The sequence below is a fragment of the Pteropus alecto genome, unplaced genomic scaffold, assembly GCF_000325575.1.
Source record: "Pteropus alecto unplaced genomic scaffold, ASM32557v1 scaffold94, whole genome shotgun sequence".
In the NCBI taxonomy this organism is placed as follows: Eukaryota; Metazoa; Chordata; class Mammalia; order Chiroptera; family Pteropodidae; genus Pteropus; species Pteropus alecto.
The window spans coordinates 9,442,228-9,467,604 of NW_006437736.1; the positions used below are offsets into that span (position 1 = coordinate 9,442,228).

The 25,377-nt window shown below is 39.7% G+C and overlaps 2 protein-coding genes and 1 pseudogene across 26 annotated transcripts in view; 1 reads left to right on the forward strand and 2 right to left on the reverse strand.

The window, feature by feature from the left end:
* Window positions 1-10,575, forward strand: part of ANKS1B (ankyrin repeat and sterile alpha motif domain containing 1B) — an 831,972-nt gene extending 821,397 nt beyond the window's left edge. For 6 of the 25 annotated variants that reach the window (XM_025048663.1, XM_006914570.2, XM_025048674.1 and 3 more), the window contains one exon: window positions 678-2,648. In XM_025048663.1, coding sequence (XP_024904431.1) covers window positions 678-788 — 111 coding nt within the window. In that variant the 3' untranslated portion in view covers window positions 789-2,648. Of the gene's footprint in view, window positions 1-661; window positions 2,649-10,033 lie in introns of those variants that run through there. The other 19 variants (XM_025048664.1, XM_025048665.1, XM_025048675.1 and 16 more) reach the window with 6 other exon arrangements.
* APAF1 (apoptotic peptidase activating factor 1) overlaps window positions 10,428-25,377 on the reverse strand; it is a 69,873-nt gene continuing 54,923 nt past the window's right edge. Inside the window, exons 23-27 of the mRNA XM_006914569.3 lie at window positions 21,056-21,175; window positions 20,628-20,753; window positions 18,849-18,974; window positions 16,154-16,300; window positions 10,428-11,896 (exon numbers count right to left, since the gene is read on the reverse strand). Coding sequence (XP_006914631.2) covers window positions 11,750-11,896; window positions 16,154-16,300; window positions 18,849-18,974; window positions 20,628-20,753; window positions 21,056-21,175 — 666 coding nt within the window. The 3' untranslated portion in view covers window positions 10,428-11,749. The remainder of the gene's footprint in view (window positions 11,897-16,153; window positions 16,301-18,848; window positions 18,975-20,627; window positions 20,754-21,055; window positions 21,176-25,377) is intronic.
* Window positions 17,487-17,605, reverse strand: LOC112481919 (annotated as a pseudogene).

The window sequence follows — 25,377 nt, forward strand, 5'->3', positions numbered from 1 at the left end:
AATAATAGGAGGAGAGCAGGAAAGCTGGGTGGTATTTTGTATGGGCACACAGGTGAGGAGGTGATGTTTGAGCCACACCCTGAGTGACATTAGGGCATAAAGCATGCAGGTGTCTGGGGAAGAGCATCCAGCAGGGCACTGGTGAGAACAGAGGCCCTGAGGGTGGACCTGGAATTCAGGCTGTGACAAGGAGGTGGTTGTGGCTGGAGCACAGAAAGGCAGGCAGGGCCAGCTCGGGTCCCCTTGAAGACTGTGTTTATTCTGACTGACGGAAACCATTGGAGGCTTGAGAATCAGGGAGTAGCATAACTTGAAGCCCCCCTGGCTCCCTGATGTGGGGTCAGAGCCTTCCTGTGTGCCCACAGAGCACCCTACTTTCCCCCTCCTATCCCACAACTCCATATTGAAGTGTTTTTGTGTGCGTTCCCCATCTGTATACCCAAGAACAAGGGCTGTGATTCATTCACTGTCCGGTCTCCGGGGCCTTGCACACAGTCCACATGCAATAAATGTGATCAAAAAAATAAAAATAAAAATAAAAATAAAAAAACAATTCTTGCAGCCAACATCCCTGAAGTCCTACCAGGCGGAGTGTTGGTCTCCAGGTAGTGTTAGGAAGCATGCTTGCACCCTAATACAGGTACCACATAACAGGCATCAGCCTTTCTCTTTTAAAGCAGATTGACCCATCTGAGCAAAAGACTCTGGCCAATCTGCCGTGGATTGTGGAGCCGGGACAGGAAGCCAAGAGGGGAATTAATACCAAGTATGAGACCACGATCTTCTGATCCTCGCCGTCCTCCCATCCTCGCGGTGCCTTGCACGCCGAGCAGTCCGGAGCAGGTTTCCCTTCCCGCCTCCGTTTCCACCCAGCCCAGGAGGAAGACTGCTCTGTTTGTGTGGCCTTGTCACAGGCGAAAGGCCGCTGGCCATTCCTGGGGACGTTCTTTCTGCACCAGAGACAGAAAGTGCAACCAAGACTCTCCAGCCGTAACCCCTGAGAGGCACGAGTTGAGGTTTTCGCTGACTCCCGACTCCCCTCCCTGCCACCACCCAAGGTATTTCTAACGACTCGGCCCCAACACTTGCTTCACTGTAGTTGGGGATAACACCTTAAAAAAAAAAAAAAAAGTACAGGGGATCTCTAATACTGCCTAAATGTATCAAAATCTTGGGTTTTTCACTGTCAGCAGTTTTAAAGGTAGAATCAGAACAGAACAACCCCCATAAAACATCTGTAAAATCATTACATCACTGAGTATCATTTCCTACAACAGGACAGAAACCACCCCCGTGGTTGCCAGGAAATCCTGTTTCCCAATTTCTATATTTGTGGATTTTATATGTAATCAACTATGTCAGACAAAGAAAACCTTTACATCTATGGACTGATTCAAAATTTACGAATGATTTAAAACAGAGGAATTTATTATGCACAGAAAAATGTGTCTTGTTATTAAATATTTTTACTAAAAGAATGTTTCATTAATGCATTGATAAGAAAACTAGGTTAGTTGTGAGGGATGTTTCTGGTTTCCTTTCAAATAACTAAATTTCTACTGCTACCACCAAGAGAACTGACTTGGACGAGGCAAAGTACCAATGACACTCACCAGAGCAGGAGGTCCAGGCAGGCAGACTGGCGTCCAACCCAGAGCACTGACGCAGCCATCAGTCTGCAAAGATTGTTTTTTAAATCTTCACAGCGTTTTAAAGAACACGTTAAAAAAAAATCTAGGGCTCCTGCTGTCAAGATTTCTGTCATGGAAACCTTGTTTGAGAAAGCTGTTAATAAAATCCTGTTGCAAAAATTTCTTTTCTAGAAAAAATAAATACAAAAAAAAAAAGAGAGATTCCAAAGTAATAAAACTCTTTTCTTGAAACAAAAAAAATAAATATTTGCTTACTATTTGATTAAATAAAATTTACTTACATTTCTTTAAGGCATTTTAATTTTTTTAATGTCTCTGTGGAGTATTTGTATGATAAATACCATAATGTATATTTATGTAGAATCAAATTATATAAACAGTACCAATATCATTATAGAAAAAAATAACATTTTAATGTATATTGTTCTAACCAATCATATTGTGAATCATTTTGAAGTTCATTATAGCTATATTGATAAATCGTGGGATTGTCTGAATGTTGTTTTTTTTTATTAACCAATATTATTTTAAACCTGAGATTATCAGTTATATTCATCAGTTGGTGAGTTTGAGAGGATAACTAAATTTTATTTCAAACTGACAAATGTATATGGTTTTAGTTCAGTGTTGAAGAATTTTAATACAATATTAAATTACTTGAACTGAGCAGTTCCTTGTATATATTTTGCCTATTCACTGTTGATATGTATGTAGTAAATGAAGAGTAAAATAACACATATATGGTACCAAAAGGAAATTGTATAGGAGCAAAGTAAAGAGTTGCTTTGCTAAAACAGAAACATATGTGTAAATATGCTTGGGCTTCCAGTTATAAATTTTGTAATTTTTGTCATTATTTATATCCTATAAAAAAAAAAGCACACAAAATAAAAAGGATATTGTACAGCCGCTGGTGCTTGGCATTGTTCTGTGAGCACCTTCCTGCTTCCATATGGGAACAGAACCAAAGAATCGGCCTTCTCATCATTCATAGCTCAAGGGATCTTTTAGTTGGCAAAATTATTGAGAAAATTTGCTCATTTCCATGTTCAACCAGTCTGAGAAAGATACAATGGCTTTTAAAGCTTGAATGTCAGCCAGAAAGCCCCCCATTATCTTTGTTGAAATATTAAAGTGGGCTGTAAGGAGGAACTGCCAGAACAAATTTCTAAAAGAAGAAGGACCACCAAATTGGACCACTTTCACAGGACAACATAGATGGCAGTTTGGGGGGGAAAATCTGCATGTTTGTCTTAGCTCAGGCTCCCATAGACTGGGAGGATTAAATATCAAATTTATGTCTCACAGTTTTGTTGGCTGGTAAGTCTAAGATCAAGGTGCTAGCAAAGTGCGTTTCATTCTAAAGCCTTTTCTCTTGGCTTATCGGCAGCTGTCATCTTGCTGTGTGCTGACATGACCTCTTTGTGTGTGTGTACAAGTGAAGGGTGAGGGAGCAGCCAGCTCTCTGATGTCTCTTCTAATAAGGGCACTAATGCCATCTGAGGGCCCCACCCTCGTGACCCCCATCTAACCCTAATTATCTCTCAAAGGCCCATCTCCAAGTACCATCGCATTAGAGATTTAGAATTTCGAAGGGATACAAACAGTCCATAACAAAATCCATCAATGCTTTCATTTTTCATAAAACACATGTGCCAGCTGTGAGCTGAATGATAACAAGGCCATGTTAGAAACATACTGGGAAGATCAACGATTCACATCCATATCCTGTGACTTTCAGAAGATCTCCCTGCTCCCAGATCCAAGTCTGTTGTTACTCTCCCAGACACACACCAAAGCATACTTGGGGTGCATCCAACCTGACATACAGAGGCCCAAGACTTTGAACCCCAAAGAGCTAAAACCAGGCTGAGATGAGGTGACATTCCCAGAGGCGGAAGTGCAGGTTTCCTGAAGGAAGATTTGGGCTGGTAATGCTTTGGCCCCTTTTTATCTTTGCTAACTACCAGAAGGTCAGCAGTCCTCTTATTTATCTCTGTGGACCAAATGCTTGTGTGTATCAGTAATGGTCCCAGCACAAAGCAGATAGCACACTCCGATTAGGATAATTTAAGAGTTTAGTAAGTAAAATACTTACATAGGTGTTGGCAGTAGGTAGAGAACTAGAGGAGTGGAGTAGTATCCCTGGGCTAGTGATGGCCTGAGTCGAATGGAAAAGGAGAAGGCTGCCTGCAGGGAGCTGCCAGACAGGTTGGAGGACGTGGCCAGGTGCAGGGGCTCTCAGTGAGGAAGCCAGGGTCCAAATACCCTGATCTCACTCTCCGCTTTCCATCCTGCATTGCCTGAACCCACGGAAGCCAGAGGGTAAGGAGCCCACCAGTACAGTCTACGCAGGGCAGCCTCCAGTCACCAATCAGGGCAGGGAAGCAGGAGCAGATCTGAGAGGCAAACAGAAGAGAACCAGCCCACATATTGAAGAAGGGATTTGCAGCTAATTTTCGTGGGTAAATCTGTCAGATTGGTAATTGCAATATCCACGAGGGTGGGGAATCCTTGAATGTTAATATTCCAAAAAGACTTCAATCACTCCATTAATTTTTTTCTTCTTAAATTATATTTTATGATAAATTTGGGCAGATGAACCCTATGAAAATTACGCTTAGTCAGTTCATTAATAAGTCATGGAAGTGATTTTTCTCGAGGCATATCAGATTTTCTGCTGGAATGCTTGGCAATATTGCTGGTACACATAATGGCTGGATATGATGGGGCAGAAAAAAGATTTAGATAAAGAATACAAGGCCCAGTTCTCAAAAATCAATAAAAATTCACACTTGGACCAAGTAACATTGTTTCTAAGCTATTTCTAAAAAGAAATGAAAATTCGATAAGTGGGCTAGCTTCCAGAGTTCTTCCACAGAATTGGAATATTATGACCATGTTCACAAGTCTATATGGAATAAAGCATTTTCTTTAAGACAGTAAGTTTTTTAGTTCTCTTTTTATACAGTTATAAACATGTCCTTAAGATAAAATTGGGTAACCTGCCAACACAGGCCAGCAGAGTCCAGCTACAACAAGTCTCCCTCGTGCTACCCCATACTATATTCCAGTCTCCCCCACAACCAGCCAACACCACACCCATTTACTGCTATCTGTGCAAACATACAAACGGACCCAGGCATCTGCCTGCCCCAGCAACACAGTCCTGCTTCCCACAGAAACCAGTTCCGAGCAGGCAGAGAATTTCCTTAGCCTGTTGCCCAATCACCTTCCGGCACACTGTGAGATTCCCTAAGTACCCAAGAACCAGAACTTATTTTTCCGGATGTAATTAATTAGTCTTAAGACTTTGGTGCTGACTTGGGGAGTGCCAGTTCTACTTAACTGTTTCCTGTCTTCATCTCAAGGCAATGTGCTGAGAACTCACTCTGTGCTCAGTATGGCACCATTTTATCTAGAGTTACTTAGGCAAAGATGATCCTTCCCACCCAAAGATGATCACGCTCTGTGTGTAACTCGGAGAATCATAGCTACAAATTATCGCCAACATCGTTTTTGTTTTTCTCTCCAAAACCCCAGAGCTCTATGTTAGTAAAAGCTGCACAGGCATTTAACTTTCCAAAAGTAGTCAGCGGCCGGTGATGCAAAGATTTACACATACATCAGACTGAAATAGAGAGTCTCCATGTAATGTTTACAGTGGGGTCACCCCAGCTAAAGGTGGCAGCTGAGTTTTTCTCAGGGGTCATTGCTTGGTTCAGGCAGCCAAGGAGCACATGGGTCGCATAATGGACTTCATGAACACAGTGAGGCTAAATGTGCATCTTCCAAGACCTGCCATTTAGGAAACGTCTAAATTAGGTTTCAGTGCACAGTAAGAGCAAGCTAAGAGAGAGCCACTTTTACAGCCAAAGTCAGCTTGCAACATGATAATAAAAGCCGTTCAAAGCAATCCATATTCAGTACTCAATTTAATTGTCCTCTGGATATTTCAGTGACTCAATCAAGCATCCCAACAGCTGCTCCCCAGGGAGCCAGACTCTCTCTCTCTCTCTCTCTCTCTCTCTCTCCACCTCTTGTCAATAAGACACGTGAGGAGGGAAGTCAAGACACCTCCACGTAAGAAGCAACATCAGCTGTTTTCTGACATTTGAGAACCTGCTTTCTCCCTGCTTCTCAAACCTGCATGCTCAGTTTTCTGAGGAAAAAACAAACAAACAAACAAACATGTACTAAGTGTTGAGACAGGAGAGATTCAGTAATTCTATTGTAGAGGCCATTTCTGGGCTCTGGGGGTTGGGGGTAGGGGAAGGGTGCAAACTCAGATGCCCTTGGGGCCACATGAGTAAAGGGAGAGCTGTGATGATCCACAGAACACCTGCCTTACCTCAAAGGGCAGCTGATACTCAGTTCCAGTTGATTGTGACCGAGCAGAAAGGAAGACCTTGGGTCAATAGATTTTCTAAGAAATCAGGATTTTTTTTTTTTTTGCAAAATCACCAGATTTTCAAATGCTGCCAACAAATTCAGTTTTTAAAAAATTAGTGTGGACCAAACAAAACTCATCTGTGGGCCAGGTGTGGTCCATGCGTCACTTGAGACTTTCTGAGATTCCACAGTTTCAGTAGCCTCACAGCTAGATGTCCAGTTACTTATCAGAGGAGGGACAGTGTCTGTGGCTGGGGTGAGGGGATGGAAGAGGCAGGGACGCACAGTAACTGACATTTGTTGAACTAATCTTATACACCAGGTCAGTTTGTGGGAGTATCAGGAACTGAATTCAGAGGCTAAAAGCAAAAGACAGAAATAACTATCTCTTAAACAGGGAGGGGTTGAATTTTTTCTAATGTAACATGAACTTCAGAGATACTACTGGACTGGAATTATACCTCCATAGTTGTCATTAAAATCCCAAGCTCCTTCTACATTTTTACTCTGCCATTCTTAGCATGTAGCATCCAGCTGCAAGATCACCTCATGACCACAAAATGGCTGCTGGAGCATCATCCAGCACATACACATTCCAGGCAGGAAAAAGGAGAGTCAGGACCAAAGGGCTCCTCTTCTCAACTGAGTAAAGGAAACTATTAGGAGCTTCTCTTGAAGCTTCGGCCTACAATGTCTGCTTACATCTCATTGGCCACTCCTAAATAGGGAGTTAAAATTAAGTGTATGGAAAGTACCTAGCACAGGGCCTGGCACATAAAAGACCCATAAAAAATAGTAGCTCTCCTTTCCTTCCTCCCAAAAGGATTTATGTCCCAAAAAGTTACTTGACAGAGTGGCGCAAAGAAATCCAAGGTGAAGGGTTTAGAATCCCTGCTAACTAAAGATAAATCAGAAATGCAAAACACAGATCCCACCAGCTTCTCCAGCTGCTGAAACCCACGCTTTGACCCTCTAGATGGGTGTTCACCTGCCCTGAAACCAAGAAGACTCCACTTCCAATTGCATCTGACACTCAACTTGTAGCCCAGTGGGTGTGGTCTTTCTATAAAGACAATAAAATCAGATTTGGATTCTGGCCCCGGCTTTGTCACTGATTTAACTGCCTGGCATGTAGTTCTGCCTCTCTGTGAAGATAAAGGGCTGGGCAGTGCCTCGAGCGGGATAGTAATGAAGATCTGAATGGATGAATTGAATGTTCGCTCCAGCTCCTCAGAACAGCCACCTTGTTCCTATGCAGGCATCTTCATGTCCTCACTCACCTGCCGCATGTTTTACGATTTGATCAGTTGCTCAAACCACCAGGCACAAATGCTCAGGCCTGGAACGCTCCCTCTAGTTACTTACTCTAGCCCTGGGTGATGGGAAATCACAGAGGCAGATTTTCCTCTTCACTTCTGTGTGATAAGCAGTATTCCCAGTTCTGAGGGCCTGACCTCATAAACGAATTTATGATGAACACCAACAACTCATTTTCCTGAATCATAATTGAAATGAAAATTTCCCAACTTTTGGTCTCCTCACAACATCGTCTGATTCAGAAGTCGCTGTTGATCCCGAATGACTTCAAAGGCTGGTCTCTGATGAGTCCTGGGTTTGACGCAAATTCTTCTCTCCCTTCCACGTGAATATTCACAACTACACAACAATTCTGCAGTTAAACTCATAGCCCCACAGCAGCCGATTTCCTAATCCAGGCATTTTAATAACTGTATAGTATATGTGTAGTCTTAAAGGGAGGAGGTATGGGCAAGGAAATCTATTCAAGTGACAATCTTCAGAGACTAAGAATCATTAGAAAATCATTGTCTCCTTCTCTAAAGGTCAATAAGTAAATTATGATAACATAAAACATTTATTGAGGAACAGATCGCCATACTTGCCAACTTAAACACTTCAGGGATATATTTATTCATTTCATGTAATTTGTAAGTAAATCTTTTCTACCTAAGTTTTACTTTTCCCTAATGATGCTTCACAATAAAATGCCAAACTGAAACAGAAAGATAAAGAAAATGCCAGTCACAGCCTCATGATATCCTAGCGCACAGGGAGAACACAGAACGTGTTATGGGCACGTGGGCATACGGGGGTTCCTTCCCATCATTCACAAATATTTATTGAGGCTCAAACCGGAGTTAGGCTTACATTAGATTCTGCTGTAAAAGACACAGACCTGGCTTTCATGGAGCTTCCGATCTAATGAGGGACTCCAATAAGTTAACAATGCAGGGCAATAAAAGCCACGTAAGAGAAAAGAGGGTGCTACGAGAGGGTAGGGCAGAACTTCAGCAGAAGGGTCGTCTCGAAGAATATATGAAGGATAAGAAGGACTAGGAGAAATGGAAACCAGGCAGGAGAGGGGCGGTATAGAAGGCAGAACACTGTATACAAAGCCACAGATGCAAGAAAGCACATAGCAGGTCCAGGGGTTTAAAAAGAAGCGATATGACTAAGATGAGCACTTTAGAAAAATCATGCAGAGGGGCAGGACTGTTGCCAGGCAGAAGATGATGGAACCCAAATAACACCAAGCAACGTTCACTGAGCACTTTCTTGATCCAAACAGTGAGATAAGTGCTTCATGAGCATTATCTTATTAAATCCTTACAATAACCCTGAGTAGTGGGGACCAATAATCATTTCACAGATAAGACAACTACTGATATTTTCTTACTTTTTTATCTTTGTCCTCAATCTCCCCAACAACTAAAATGTATTTACTTATTCGTTAGCGGCTCCTTAAAAGAGTGTTTGGCACGTAATATTCAAGGCATATGGGAGATAGATAGGTGGCTGAGAGAACAAACAAATAAAGGAACTTTACCCAAGATCACATTGAGTGAAGGAACCCATGCCCATTGCACTTACTACGATGACCATACTATCTTGCAATTTGAGTCTTTGCTGGTCCTTCTCAGTACCCTGTGCTGGTCTCTCATCTCACCAACCTCCAGACTACCCGGGATTCAGTCCTCCTGTCTTATCTATCTACAACCATTTCGTTGCTGACCTCATTTGGTCCTGTGGTTTTAAATACCATCGATTCACTGATGACTCTCATGTTTCTATCTCCATCAGAGATTTTTCTCATGAATGACAGACTCTTTTATCCAACCACCTACTCAACATCCCCACTTGGATGCCTAACAGCCATCTCAAACCTTCTATGTCCCAAAACCTGCTCCTTTCATTGTCTTCACCTCAGTTAATGGCAACTCTACTCTTCTGGTTGCTTAAGCCAAAGAGGCCAAAACCTTGGTATCATTCTTGACTCGTCTCTCTCACAAACTTTATCCAATCCATCAGCAAATCCTATTAACACTTATCTTCAAAATATACCCAGAATCCAACTTGTTCCAACCTCTACTGCTGCCACCCTAATCTGGACACCTTCATTTTGCCCAGATTACCGCAAAAGCTTCTCACTGGTCTCCCTGCTCCTGCCCTTGCCTGTCCCCCTTTCAGTTGATTCTCAGTTGGTTCCCACTGCCAGACTGATCAAGTTAAAGCCTGTCAGATCGCTCTACTACTGAGACCCCTCCACTAGCTCCTGGAGCCCTCCCTCAGTCTTCTCTAGCCACACCAGCTCTTCGCCGGTTCTGAAAAGAGCAACCCATCGCACTTCCGAGTCTTTGCATTTGCTGTACTATCCCTTGGGAATGCTCTCTAGATACCTGCCTGACCCACTCCCTCACCTTACAAGTCTTTACTCAAGCTCATCTTCTCAATGAGCAACTCTATCTAAAACTGTAACCCTCTCCCTCCCCATTTACACATACCAATGAATACACTATACAGTTTACTTATTTCCTTTTTGTCTGCTTCTCCCTGGCCCCCAACTGCAATAGGAGAAGGACTCTGTTTTGCTCACCGCTATATCCCCAATACCTACAAAAATGCTAGGGACGTAGTAGATTTCAATAAATATTAACTGAATAAAAGAATAAATAAGTGAATTCTCTTTATAGGATCTTCTCCATGCTAGCCATACCAGGCAGCAATCATCAGAGCAAACTGAGGAGACAAAGAAAATTTTGTTAGAACTGAATTACACATAGCTGATAAAGTATTAATAGAAAAGTTGATGGATTTAGTTTGAAGAATCTTTCACATTTGTTTTCTAATCAACAAAGAACAAACAAGGAGTCAAACAATCTGAAAATGTTTTTTATAATATTTTAGAAATTTTATTTTATAAAATTTTTAATTCATGTATTAAAATGAAAACTGAGGCAAAAAAACATTTAAAGTATTTTATAAATACAAAAGTAACAGTTTTCAAAACATATAAAACACATACAATGTAAAAAAAACCTATACAAAATGCAATTTCCAATACAAAAACAAAGCAGGAGAAAATGCTTAAAAAATGCTCATCTACAAGGACAAAACATTTTGATTTAGTCCTTATTATGGTAACAAAAATTTTTGAATTTTGGTTATTTTTTTCATATGAGAACCACATCTGTTATTAATTTATCATCATTTCCCTCAACATTTCAGGAAAAATGTTTAGATTTAAGCTGCAATTAAGGTTCTTAATGAGAAGGTCAAAAAAGCTAGTTATTGATATTGATATGCTTTTTCCTGTCAAAAGTTATCTTTTCTGACTGACCTTGGAGGGAGGAAGGGAAAAAGAGATAAAAGGAAGGGAGACAGATTGGTTGGAGGGTTAAAGGTGACATCTTCCAGAGTCATGATGACTTCTGATACTGTGGAGAAAACAACAGAGAATTCTCTTGAAATTCACTAAAATAGCATTGACAATGCCATGCATCTAAAAGTAAATGAAATTAGAAGGAACTGATTTTATTATTATTTTATATTTCTTAGAAAAATTCTGTTGTTAAAACTTACTATTAAAAGTGGCTCCTCAAATAATTTGATTTACTAACATCTGTGACAAATTGCTTTAAAAAAAAAAAAGAAAAAAGTGAAGATTAAGAAAGGTCAAGTTCAGTCAAGTAAAAAATCTGGTATGTAAAAAAACCAGAGAGCAGGATAGTGCCCAATAAGAGACTGACAATGCGGGTCCAGTTACAGCACAGGGCTGCCATCGGCTACCGAGGAAAGGGTAGGCCAAGAAAATCTACTCAACACACATAATTTTTGCTTCACAGTAAGAACTTTTGAAAATCAAGACTGACTGACCTAGAAAATTAAAGGAAATGATGCAAAATGTGCACATAGACACAATACTTTAAAAGTAAATCTAAGGGTGCAAACAAGCTCCAAGATTGTATTTGAGAGAATTATACCCTCTTGGGGTAAGTGTGGCTCAGACAGCAGGCCACACTGCTACTCTGAAGGCACAGCCCATAGAATGACAGCATTAAATACATATTTCCTTTGAATTATTCTCATTAATCATGTCAACCAATTTGAACGTATCAAGAGAGAATTTTACCAACAGTATAACAAGGTATGTATTTACATTTTCATTTGCATCTTAAGTACAAACTGTTAACAATAACAACGATGATTATGAAAAACAAGATTAAAGGTGTGTTCATTTGGGAAAAAGCTACATTAGTTATTCATCCAACCACAAACACTTCTGTAAAGAATGCAATATTGCAAAACAATTCACAGCTTTATAAAAAGATGAAGTACAGGGCTCATTACATTTTTTTTTTCCAATTCAAAATTAAAAAGAGTTTAACTCACATGAATGCTTAACTATTTTACTCTAAAATCCGTAAAATATATAAAATACCAAGATTATCAACAGTCACATATGTTTTGAAGTCAGGGGACACATGTATTTTCTTAAGGTTGGTTCCATTTGTGTAGAAGGTCTGTGAGCATTCCCCAGTGACAACATTCCACCACTGTTCAGAGAAAAATAAATTTCTCATTAGATTGATCATTACACTGTGTGACAACCTGCAGTGCCAGCTAGATCCTTCGTCCTATCTTCTCTTTACTTCCAAACAGTAGGAAAGAAGTCTAAGGTTTAATGCTGAATATAGTATTAACAACCTGGTCAGCCTTTCCTGATTAACCCTGGTGACTACCTCTCAGTTACCCCTTACCTAACTCCAGTTAAGGGGTTCTGGAGAAAAGTGCAGCCTACTGAGAGCTGCAGACACAAGGCTACATGACGTCCATCATGGCCAAGGCTGGACTGAACTGTCCTGTCTGCATGCCTGTCTCAGTGGAATGGACAGAAAAATGCCCTTCCTTCTCTAAAAATTCCCTTTTGTAGACACAAACTGGTACTGTGGCAGACACCGAGACTATTCGTAATATGGGCTACAGCAATGGTCCCCAACCTTTTTGGCACCAGGGACCAGTGCTCCTATGAGAATCTAATGCCTGAGGATCTGAGGTGGAGCTGAGGCAGTGATGCTAGCGCTGGGGAGCGGCTGCAGATACAGATGAAGCTTCACTCGCTCGACTGCCACTCACTCCTGCTGTGCGGCCTGGTTCCTAACAGACCAGGAACCGGTACTGATCCACAGCCTGGAGGCTGGAGATCCCTGGGTTAAAGGACAGAATGTCCTTGCTCCTGGATCTTCCCTATTCATCAGGAGTAATTCAAGCACCCATGACCAAGTTTCTTTCTAAAATACCCTAAATATTTATCTGCTAAATACTGAACATTTCAAATGTAGCAGGTGCTCTAAGTCCTTCCTTTCTCCTCCCAATCACTGAAATTATAACAATATTTAATTCATTTGCCAAATGGAGATCATAAAGCTACCTATATATCTTACAGCTAAAATGAGGCCAAAAGAGAATATAAATGAACACCTTCTGAAAAGGTTCAGGTACATCATGATTCTGCATTTTATGAACATAATAATGGTAAAATCCGTAAAATATGTAAACTACCAAGATAACGGTGCCACTCACTTTTGCACCTGGGAAGTGCCTAGCACTATGGACTTTGGGTGATGATGATGTGTCAATGAACCTTCAACAAGTGCCTAGCACTCTGCCTTGCACGTATGATTGCGTCAATTATTCATATTCGCTATCAGTCATAACTGGTGAAAGTACACCCCATGGACTCAGTAAACCTCACTGAAGTGACATGTACGAACTTGAAATCTTCCAGAACTGACAACTTTGTCTTGTAAAATAGCAATGTAATAAAGACTACAGAGGACATGTTCTACCTACTTGAGAGAAAACTCAGTTTTCAGGACAAATCATAGAAGTAGTAAGGCCCTTAAGAGAGCAACTGGTCCAACTGCCTCATCTTACAAATAAGGAAACCAGGGTTCGATAGATGAAAGGCCTTGTCACCCAAGGTGACACTGCTAACAAGTGGCAAGGGTGGAACAGTTTCCGGCTTCCTAATCCAATGCTCCCACTATTTTCCCTCTGTTAAAACAGACCGCTCTACCTGGAAATACTACACCAGCCACCAATTTGAAAACGGACTAAAAAACAATAATATTAAAGTGGTAGCTAAGACACGGGCTTTTTAGGGAAGTGAAACAGTTCTGTATGATACTACAATGGTGGACGCGTGTCATTATATATTTGTCAAAATTCACAGAATGAACAACGCAAAGAGTGAACTCTGATGCAAACTATGGACTTTGGGTGATGATGATGTGTCAATGAACCTTCATCAAGTGTAACAAATGTACCACTCTGGTGAGGGATGCTGATGGTGGGGGAGGCTGTGTACATGTGGGAGTGTATATGAACTCTCTACTTTCTGCTCAATTTTGCTGTGAACCTAAAACTGCTCTAAGAAATAAAATGGATTTTTAAAATATAGCAGCTAACATTTACACTCAGGGTACACTATGTGCCACTACAGACAAATGCTTTACATGTATTAATTCCTTTCACCCTCCCAACCATATGAGGCACAAATTATGTACCCATTTTGCAGATGAGAAAATCAAGGCACAGAGAAGTTAAATAATCTTGCAATTAATAAGATTATTAACTTAACAAAGCTAATGAGTAGCAGAGCCAGCCCTTGAACTCAAGCATTCTGCCCTAAGACTCGCTCTCCTGACCATTATACTCTGCTTCCTCTAAGTCACGGCAAACCTGCATTTATCACCATGCATTCCGTACTTCAAATCCACCTCTCTCCACATGAGTATGAATTAATGTGGATTTCTCGTCATTCTAACAGCATATACTCTGTGTCGTAACACAGGTAAACAGCTAAATCATATTATTTTTTAACTTACAAATAGGACTAATTTTGAAAGTTAAGAGCTTTTTAGCTATTGGATACCTACTTTATCTGACTGACACTCAATTTATACAACTTGGATTCTAAAGTAAACAGACTCAAAAGGCCTATTTTCTTGGAGACTACAGAAGCTGCTCCTTTTTGCTTTTAATATGCTCTGTGCATTGGATAGTGTCATTAACATGCTGGGTAGATGCAGGCTGGGCTACATTATAATCAGTTTAGCCATGCCAGTCACCAAAGCAGAGGGAAAAGAAGCCTGATTGTCGCTTAAATATACAGACTGAATATATAAGCTCTCGATTATTTCACCCTTAAGACGTAAACTCTATAGTACAGATATCTATTCTGCTGCTCTATTTCAAGGTTCTCCCAGAACTCTGGAAGTCTGGTCATTGATCTCTATTACATGTTATAAGCCAGACCCACGATTATGGAACAGCCTTCGATAGGGCCCAGAACATCAAATGATGTGATCTCTAGAAGCTCAGTGTCAAAGCTGAGCAGCTAAGTTTTTCCCAGTTAATACAGATCAAGATTCTTAGCTTCCAACACATAAACAGCTTCCAAGTATCACCCTCAGAGCAGACTGAGTTTATCTCTACACTAAAGGAGGACAAACAGTGGTAAGTCTCACAATCCCCTAATGACTAAATAAAGGTGTGCCCAAAAAGGAATAGGTTAATGCAACATTTGTAAACAGCATTTTATTTTAATGCAAACTTGTAAAGGGATCATAACATACATCCTCTCGTAGACCTAAAAACTGCCCTCTAATTTTTCTTTTTTATAAGCTGGAGTTTGCTGTTGAGTAAAACTGCAATTATATGGGTCCCATTTAACCAAAAACTTCATTTCATTCAAATATCTTTGAACATCTATACTGTATTAGACAATCGGAATAATCTCTTACACTTGAATGTTTTCATTAAGATATAATGGCATAATAAGATTTAATTTATTAGGGATCTACTTTAAGTGGTCAGTAGCATCTACAACCCCTTTTAAAAGTAAACCACTATTCAAAAGCCTCACCTCAAGCATCCCCCTCCAAAGAAAGCCTCTGCTAACTGCCACAGGTAGAACTGCTTGCTTTTCTCCTTGTGCCCCGACTACCCTTATGCAAACATGTCCCAGAAGCCTCTTACACTTTGGAGACTTTGTTTACTGTCTGCTTTCCCCACAGATTGTAAACCACCTGAAGGCAAGAACCAGATATTAAACGTTGTGCCTCATACTGTCTTAGTGCACAGTGGGCACTTAACAAATTATTATTGGATGGGTAAATAGATGCAAGCACCAAAAAGTGACCCCGAGGCACCACACGCTCAAGCCCTGGCCTCAGTATTCACTCCTAACGAGTTCGTGTAAGCTACCGTACTAACCAGGGAAGTCAGGACCCTCCATGAACATCAGTTTCCTCATCTATAAACCAAGGAAATAAAATTCGGCCTCATAAAGCTGGTTAATGACATCATGTAAGTAAAGCATTTTGTAAACTATAAAGCAATATGCTGCTGCTATTATTATTATCATCACTATTACTGCTACTACTACTACTACTTATAAATAAGAAATTTTCATAAATTTTTTTTTAAAGTCTTTCAGCCAAAATAGTTAACAATTCATGACAGAAAAGAAAACCAAGTTAAACACCCCACTTTCTAGTCATTCTGATCAGCTACGACTTTGTACAGGGCAATACAAAAGCTCTGGACCGAGAACATCCCTAACACAGCAGCCACCAAAACTCCCAAGAGACCTCAGAAAAGTCTCATCGTGGCAAAACGGGGATTAAGAGTGATTGCCCTTCTACTCTGCTGCGCCGTATGAGGACCCACTGAGAAGCAGGAAGTGAAAACAGCTTGCAAGGAAGATGTAGGCTGTCCTTTTCCTTCCGTCTTTGAGAAACTCTTACCTTAAGATAGCCTCCAGCAGAGACAAGCATTTTGCTATCCGGAGAAAAGCAAAGGTCAGTCACCCAGCCTCCATGGGTAGCAGCTCCTTCTTCTACCGAAATCGGATCACACAAATGAAGAAGCTCACCGTTCGAGGCATTCCATATCTATATAAACATAATACACAATTCATTAACAGAGTGACGCAGAAGTGTTATATATTCTATTCAGATCTCATCTGAAACATATTTGGAAATCTTTCTCGAAAATGTAATTATAGTTCAGTGATACCTTAGGGATTTTTTAGATTTCATTCTCTCCTGTTCAAATTTTTAAAAAACACTTATAAAACAAATGTATTACTCAGAATATTTCTCATTAACTATACCCCCCAAAACAAAAAAGGACTTAGAGTAATTGATTAGAATACAGTGATTCTTTTCATTTAATAAAAAGAGAATGATGTGGAGAAGCAAGGAATAAACAAAAAAGGCCTAACAAATAAACTACCCCTAAAAAACTCCAAAGAATTCTAGTTTAAGATCTACTGCTAAGAATCTTGACAGATGTCATTCAAACATGTAAAGTATAAATATTTTAAACAGTAAGTCCCAATAAGATTCTAAACACACACACACACACACACACACACACACACACACACACACACACACAGACTCTCTAAGATTATTTTATTTCACTAGACTCTTATAAACCCAAATAGTTACAGGTGCTAATATTTCCATTTATTTCCACTGACACTTAATATATAAGCAATACTCTAATTTTTCAAAGAAATGTACATCAAAATAAGAAAAAGAAATGGAGGCATAAAAATATCTAAATCATCATTTGTAAATATAGCCCTAGAAAATCCAAGAGCATAAAATGGGAAAACTCATTAGAAAGAACTCAGTAAGATAGCTAGGTATAAGATACATATATAAAAATTAATAGCTTCCCTACATTTTTAATAATCAGGTAGAAAAAAATGTTAATGTATTGCAGACAATTTTTAATTTTTATTTATTCTTTTTTAAAGGAAGGCATTAAGAAAGATTACATGAAGGTGGGAGAAAGCAAGGCGGGGGCTGGATTACAGGACACTTAATAAGATCATGTGCTCTCTTGAGGGTGGCTTCTAAAAAGAGCCATTTCAAAGGTGTGATAACCCTAGACACAGAAATAATGGACAGGGCTTGCTTAAGGCAAAGGTAAATCTTATGCCTGAGGCATAAATACTCACTATGAGCTGCCCAGTCAGGAATTTATGATCAGATCACTCTGAGGTTACTTTTTGGAGGACCCCCTTTGCATCCACATTTATAACAATCTATTTTTTTTCTTTTTTAACACCTACGGCACCTGGTCTTCCTAGGTGGTCTCCCATCCAAGCACTTCCCAGTCCCAATCCTGCTTAGCTTCTGAGGTTAGAGGAGATCAGGCACATTCAGGGTGGCATGGCCATAGACCATAACAATATAATTTAAAACAAGTTTTTTCTTAATTTTTCTGTTGCTTTACACGGGTGACTTACATAAACCAGTCATAAACTGTGTCATCAATAATTTGCAATAATAATGGAAAGAGAATCAGTACATTGCACATGATAGGCATTCAGTAAATATCTGTTAAAGAAATGTTTTCTAATTATTTAATAAGTTAGAGCAGAATATGATAATGCTTTTCTGATAATGTTTTCACCTAACTGAATTCTAATATACTGTACTTTCCTGAGTGAGAGAGAAAAGGGGATGGGTGGGGAGAGTGTCTTACTGCAGGCCAAAAGGCGAAAATTTTTTAAATAACACTCATTTAAAGAGTGGCAATTTTTCCCTTCAAGGGTTGCTGAAAAGTGAAACACTGCCTGATGACCAGTAAAGGGGCCCTTGCACCCAAGATGAGAACTTAGAGTAAAATGAATGTTCCCAAAGCAGGCTTGCTACTTCTGCGGACGGGGCTTGTATGGGAATAGTACAGAGAAGGTTGGTTACTTAGTCCTCACGCAGGAGAATCTCATCTTCCTGGAAAGCCTGTCTGGTAACATCTCTATTCTTGCAAAACTGTATACTCTCTCATTTTTCTGCATTATATACCTATTCCTTGAATTTTAAATTCTTCTTTGTGAAAAAGAAAAAGAACAAGACTCTTCAAATATACTGGATACCCTAGCAGCCATTCCCAGTGCCCAAACTTTTCCCATCAGCTGCCCAATCCTTTTCAGACAATCAGAGGCAGCCAGCCCATGAGGACTGCACCAGGCCACCCTGTAAATTGCGACTATCTAATGGGTATAGGGCTAAAGAGATCTTTCTTTCAGTACTGAAAAGAGCAGAATATGCAATTCATTTATAATCTAGATAATGATTTACAAAATTACTTTCCTCAAATCTGCCACTAAAACCAACCTTTGGTTCAGGTCCAAGAATTAAGATAACACATTCTCAAGCTAACAGCAGAGAACCAACTGCAAATAACTAGGGCATCTGCTCCCTCACATACATAGGAAATGCTTCGCTCTAACTCTAAAATGAATTCTTTTCTGCAGTGGAGAGCAGCTGTGAACACGTGCACAAGAAACAAAACAAAGAACATCTCATCCAACAAGTACCCCAGGGCCTGTGTTTCTTTGTCACCTTAACAAACGTCCCCACTGTGGTGCAGGGGGCTTGCCCAAGCTACAAGAGCAGTGCTTTCATGCCAGCCACACCCTACCCTGATTTCTCCATTGTCATCTCCAGTCGCCAGCAGGGTACTGTCCACAGAGAAGACAGAGCAGCGCACACAGCCTTTGTGGCCCTTCAATTCATGAAGAGGGGAAAGGAGTTCAAAGCTCCAAATCTGGAAGGCAATTAGGATTGTTTTAGGAACAGTAAATATATTCGAAATAAGCATCTGCAAACCCTGCATTTAGAGCTAGTTAGCTCTAAATTCAATCATGTGGAAGTTCTAATATTGAACAGTTCGTAAACTTTTGGGCGAGGCCCAAGTTCCAACTTGAAGCCCTGATCATTTTTGATGTTCCCTTTAATTACCCAAGTTAACGCCAGCTCAAGGACCAAAGTCTTGAACTTTCGATTTAGAAGGAAGAACAGTAAATCAGTTCAGAACAGTCTGTGGCGTGAAGCAGACCTCAGTGTGAGTCCCAGCTCCACTATTTACTAGTTCCTTATGGCCTAGGACAACCCACGTCAGCTGCTGTAGCTTCAGTTTCTGCATCTGTAAAATAGACCTATGGTGTGAAGATTAAATGAGATAACAGAGTAAAATTCCTAGCACAGGGCCTAACATTTGCCAAGTTCTTTAAAGGTTAGTCACTATACCATTTTATGATCTTGGAAGTCAAATGAGTTCTTTTCCTTCTAACATTCTCCCCCACGGTTCTGCCATCACCATCACCATATACTGAAAACTACCATGTTCCAAGCACTGTGAGCTAAGAACAGGTGGCACAAAGATGAAATGGATACAGTCCCTGTCCTTGGAAAGTTTATAATTTAATCAAGAATGCCAGCTTATGGCTGGTTAAGTGAACAGTTGTATGAAGTAAGTTCCAATAAATATGAGTAATATGTAATGGAAACACAGAAGATGAAGCAGCTAATCCTGCCTATGAGACAGAAAGGGGTTCACTAAAGAGCTGACATCAAATCTAGGTTTGGAAAAATGAGTCATAATGCTTGGAGGTAAAAAAAGAATAGAAGGTTGTGTCAAGCCAAAGTTAACAGCATACCCAAAAAGATGGAAGTGGAAGTAGTCTGGCACAGAGGGAACAATGTAGCAGAAGCAGACCGTGATGGGCTAGGGAATTTGGCTTATAAACCATCAGTTCACAGAGGTGTTTTAGCAGAGGATTGAGACAGCAGTGGAGAGGATAAAGTGGAGGAGGCACAGACCAGAGGCAGGCCCACCAATGAAGGAAGAGAATTTGGCCTTAAGGGTGTGGGTAAAGAAGAGGAGAAGAATCCGAGAGATATTGAGAAGTAATCAACACGGCACAAAAGACAGGATAGAGTCCCAGGCAATTCTAAGGTTTATAGTTTGGAAAGATGGGCTGATAATGATGCCATTAACAAAGATGGAGAAAAAAGAAGAGAATGGAGTATTTGATGTCCGCAACCAGGCAGCATCACTTCACCGGAATGTGATTTTCAGAAGCATCAACTTACATCAATTATATAAAAACTTACTGTGTGTGTACAATTAAATGTAAACCCCTTTCAATGCTTTTTATTGCCTAAAATATGCAGTAGAGATTGCATTTGATTAGTAACAGACAAAAAGCAATCAGTATAACGAAAATCAAAAGTTCTCTGTCATTCATTTAATCTGCTTGACACCAACTAAATGCCAATGGGCATCCTCCAAAAATTCACAAAATATAAGAAGACATGTAGACAGACACTTATTATTCCATTTTGTACATTATTTGGGCTCTTAACACATAACCGATACTAAAGTTTTATGCATGCACATTTCAACTGACTGAGCTACCTTTGCAGTCTTGTCAGCAGAGGTAGATGAAAACTTGGTAGCATCAGGAGAAACATCACAAGAAAGTACTGTATCCTGGTGACAGACAAAGTCTTTTTCCATTCTTCCAGTAGTAATATTCCATATCTGCAAAGAAAAAAACTCAGAAGTTGACATGTGCATTACTGAGCATAATCAGCAAGACGACAGATCTATGAAACAAGAACTTTAGCACATTGTTGTTCTGACCTCTTTAAGTGCCCTTACATGCAAATGCTCATAAACACAAAGCCGATGTAGGTGACTGCAACAGATTTAAAACAAGCATGAGAAAACAGAAATTTAAAAATTCAAGTAGTTATTTATCATCCATCTGCTTTTGGCTGTTCCAATATAATTACTGCAACGTTAGAATACTTTTTTATAAAGAAATCTGTGCTTCAAATTACCTTCACCGTTCCATCAAATGACCAAGAAAGCAGTCTTGAATTTGGCAAGAGCCTAAAGTCTTTCACTGTTTCCTGATGGGCTTGCAGAGAGACATATTCCTCTGATTGCCAATTCCATACCTGAATATCAAAGAAATAAGTCTGTTATAACAATCTTCTCATAATATCCCATTAGAGAGGTGGGGGAGGATGCCCTCCCTTGTCTAAAGTCTTGTATCCCGCATGGCATTTTAGTAAAACGAAGAGTACCAAGAAAGAATGTGGTGTCCCCATTTTACAGACAAAGAAGAGAAAACCACGGGTTAATTAACGTGACTAGGGGCAAAATAAAATACTTTTCCTCCTAAATAAAATTTGTTTTCTTCAGTTGCTTAGAGAGCAGTTAATTATACCAGAAGATAGAGAAAAGCCACAATATGCTAGTGAGCTCACCATCTGATTAAATTTTCCAGAGAAAATTATCCCAATTACATATTCACAGATTTCTAAACCTTACAAGCTAGGCGAGTCTACAGATTTAGCTCCCCTAAAGCTACTGAATCATACTGGCCCTACTTCTGGGGAAGGTCAAGTGACAGAGCAGCTACAAACCAGATCATGGAATTTCCAAGCTTCAGAGATCTTAGCTATCCCCTAATGCAATGCCCAAAATGACAAAAGAAGTGATATAGTACATTATTTTTCACATGGAGCTCCAGGAAGAACTCCTGAGGCACAAGCAGAAGAGAAGAAATTGAAATAATATGAGTATCTGGCACAAAATAAGCCATATAAGCATATGTGAGACACACAGGTGAACAAAAAAAAATTTATTTCTGTGTCATGCCCATGTACAGAACAATTTTTAATTACTAAATCAAAGCAGCTGTATTTAGAGCCTTATTAATTCTTGTCTTGAATTTAACAAATGTTTACTTAGCACCTATACGTGAAACAAATATGAAACAAGGATCTAGCATAAAGAAACCTAAGAGTCTAGCAAAGAAAATGAGACATACCAAACAAATCAAAAAACAAAAAAACCTCAATCATAGGAGCTTTAACGATAGAGATAAAAGTTCTGTGGAACTCAAAAAAGCAATTCCTCAGGGAAGACTTGATGTAGTGCATTCAAAGTAGGCTTGGAAAATGGGTTCGAAGTATGATTCATAAACTGAGGAGGTCATTTCAAACACAGGGGATGAATGCTTGAGTAAGACAGAAAAATGTGGAAAAATTACAGGGACCTGCTCATAGTGCCAAATCTGGCGGCAGCACAGGATATAGATGAAGGATATACAGAAGAACAGCAGGGAAAAAAGGGTTGAGGAGACATTCTTGACGAAACAGCCCAAGGGTCCCGATGAAGCTAGACTTCAGGCTGTGGGCAATCAGGCAGGCTCCAACAGAACTTTCTTCTATTTTTTAATATCAAAAATAAAAAGATTAAGAAAAACCAGCCACCGTCACAAGTATCACATTAGCAACATCCTGGGTCTGGTTTCTGACTGGTGAATGTTAAACAGCGGAAACGTCTTTAAGGTTTTTCCTGTCAGACTTGGGCAAAATTGTAAAAGAAACGCCATCTTGCTATCCCCTTTTTTTAGTCCTTTATCCCCCACATTCAGCAGCCACCCTCCCCACCAAGTCCTGGCTCTCATCCTCTCCATCCTCTGTCTCAGAGCACTCACCCACAGAAGCTGGATAGCAGGATATCTTCTGTGAGAGCAAGGAAAGCTGGCAGTGAGAATAAATTAGGAATTACAGTATCTCAAGAACCCAGTGAGCTGTGTTGAGGGAGGGGGAAGAAACAGAGGCTCTCTGGCTCCCCAAATCCTATCAGAAAGGAAAAGCACCTGTGCAGCTAAACGTAAAATACCCTAGACCATTCCCACTAGGAACTTCCTGGCTCCCTCCTCCTCCTTCCTGGGCTTTGCTGAAACAAATGAACAGCTCTTCCTGGTTGACCAGCACTGCCATTCACAGCTGTGTCTGATTCAATGTTCCTTCTCGACTTAGGTTCCTACTGCTACCCCCACATCAAGAAGTCAGAGAGTCTGACAATCACTGAGGGGAGATTAAGACACCCTCAGCAGATTTTGCTGCAGCAGCTTTCTACAAGGCAATGATGACAGGAGTATTTTTTTTTGTTAGACTCAAACATACTGTGCTAATGAACCACCTTATATAACAGCTAAACTTCCACCAGCATCAATCAAATGTATGAAAGCATTAGCTATATTTTTGCAATGTATGTACACTGTAGAATTTTTTTCAGCTATATAAACAATAAAATTTAAATTAAAAAAAATGCTAAAGAATCTTCTGATACCTCCAAGAATCATATATTCTCAAAAACTGGCTCAGGTGAACATGGCTATTACTTAGGCTTTATTTACTTCAAAGTAAAGGATCAAAAAAACTACCAAGGGAGAGACATCAATTTTCACAACTCCAGGTGCTATAAGCAGGCAAGTTGATTCTTCAAATGTTGGCAGTAACTTTAGTTCAGGGCAACAAAGATTTCCCGAACCCCTACTATATATTACGGCACTAAGGATACAAAGGCGATTAAAATAAGCCTCCAAAATGGTAACTATGTGAGGTGTGTACAGATTTGTTAATTAACTTGATTGTGATAATTATTCCACAACATGTACACAGATCAAATCATCATGTTGCATGTCTTAAACATATACAGTTTTGTCAATTATACCTCAATAAAGGTTGAGGGGAAAACAAACCCCCAATGACTTATACTAGAACACCAAAAAATGAAAACAAAGACCCAACCAGTCAATTCTTGGAAATACCTATACCAAGAGTATTGTTATATAAACATATTATATATTCGTTAAAATGTTTTAAATGTAAAAATTATTCTGAGTAGAGCAGAAAAAGAGGATGAAACACAATTCATATTTCTAAAAATAATCTAACTCTGATTCTAAAAATATTCCTAGAAATTATTTCTCCCTCTGGCTGAAAATATCTGATCTTCAAGCAAATCATAAAAGCTATGAATTTAGCTTTTGACAGAAAGGCTATATAGTATACAATGTCTCAGCAGAATTTCATCAGATGTAGTTTAGTTTTACTCAATTCAAAGCCACTTAGAAAGGAAGAAAGATGAATATTACACTGAGTTTCGTGGCTAATACACCAGTATCATGGGTGGCTATATTAAATAAGTTTCTGTACTGAAGCCAAATTTCATTCTAATCACACAGGACTCACAAAAACATAACATAAAAATTTTTTTTTTCCAAAATAGCTTTTAATAGTGTAAATTATTCTTATTGTTTATTAATATTGCCACCATAAGACACATATATACACATTATGTAAAAGAATATATAGCAGCTTCCATTGAACATAGGGCTTAATCTCCTTCATTTCTAAAACTGTACTAAAATGACAAGGTCAAGAGAATGGTAAAGAAGATAACAAAATGTTGGAGGCTGGAAAACAGAAGATAACTGACAGCAGAACTGAGAAAACAGAATCCAAAAAGCATTAGAGAATAACAAAAGCAACAAAATGGACATTACACAACTCCCAAAATGCTCAGAAACTTAGGTCACTGAGTTCATCCAGACGTGGAAATAAGGGTGGGGCTCAACAGAAGTATTAGGCATTCTGGGAAGATGGCAGCGGTACAGGCATAGTTTTTTTTAATCTCCCTAAGCCTTTATTAAAAGCAGACAAAGCTACTAAAATAGCAAAACTAAAAATGCACAGACAACATTAACAGGACCGTGTTATGTGACGTAGTATCCCCACAAACCCCAAGATGCGAATGAGAGCATACTGAGAGCTGCAAGACTTCCATGATAATAGCGACTGTATGGGAAGAAGCAGAGGGAAGCATCGGGAGCCTGACAAACCTAAAAGGAGAAGAATCCCAAAAGAGCCAAGTGATATTCACTGGAAAGTGCCGTGGACAAAGAGAAAAGCAGCGGAAATTGAGTGCCAGGTGAGCATGGTACGGTCTGGAAGGGCTAGAACAGTCTGGGCCCTATGAACTCTCAGAATTAACCAGGACAATCCTACAATGAGGAGGAAATGCCAGAGACAGAATCCAAATTGAGTTAGAACGAGAATGATGGCAGCAAAGGAGAGAGACAATCTAAATAAATAGAGGGAAGGGGACAAAGCAAAGAGATCTTCAAAAAAAACAAGGCCCTATTCCTAACGCTTCATGAAAACAACAGAAGGAAGAGCTGTAGAGATGTGAAGCCAGAAATGCTGGCCTCTCCAACTTCTTTGAGGATTTCAGGGGAAACTAACTTTGTGTAAAAAAGAGAAAAAATCATCGTTGAATCCCGAACTAAGTTCCTATG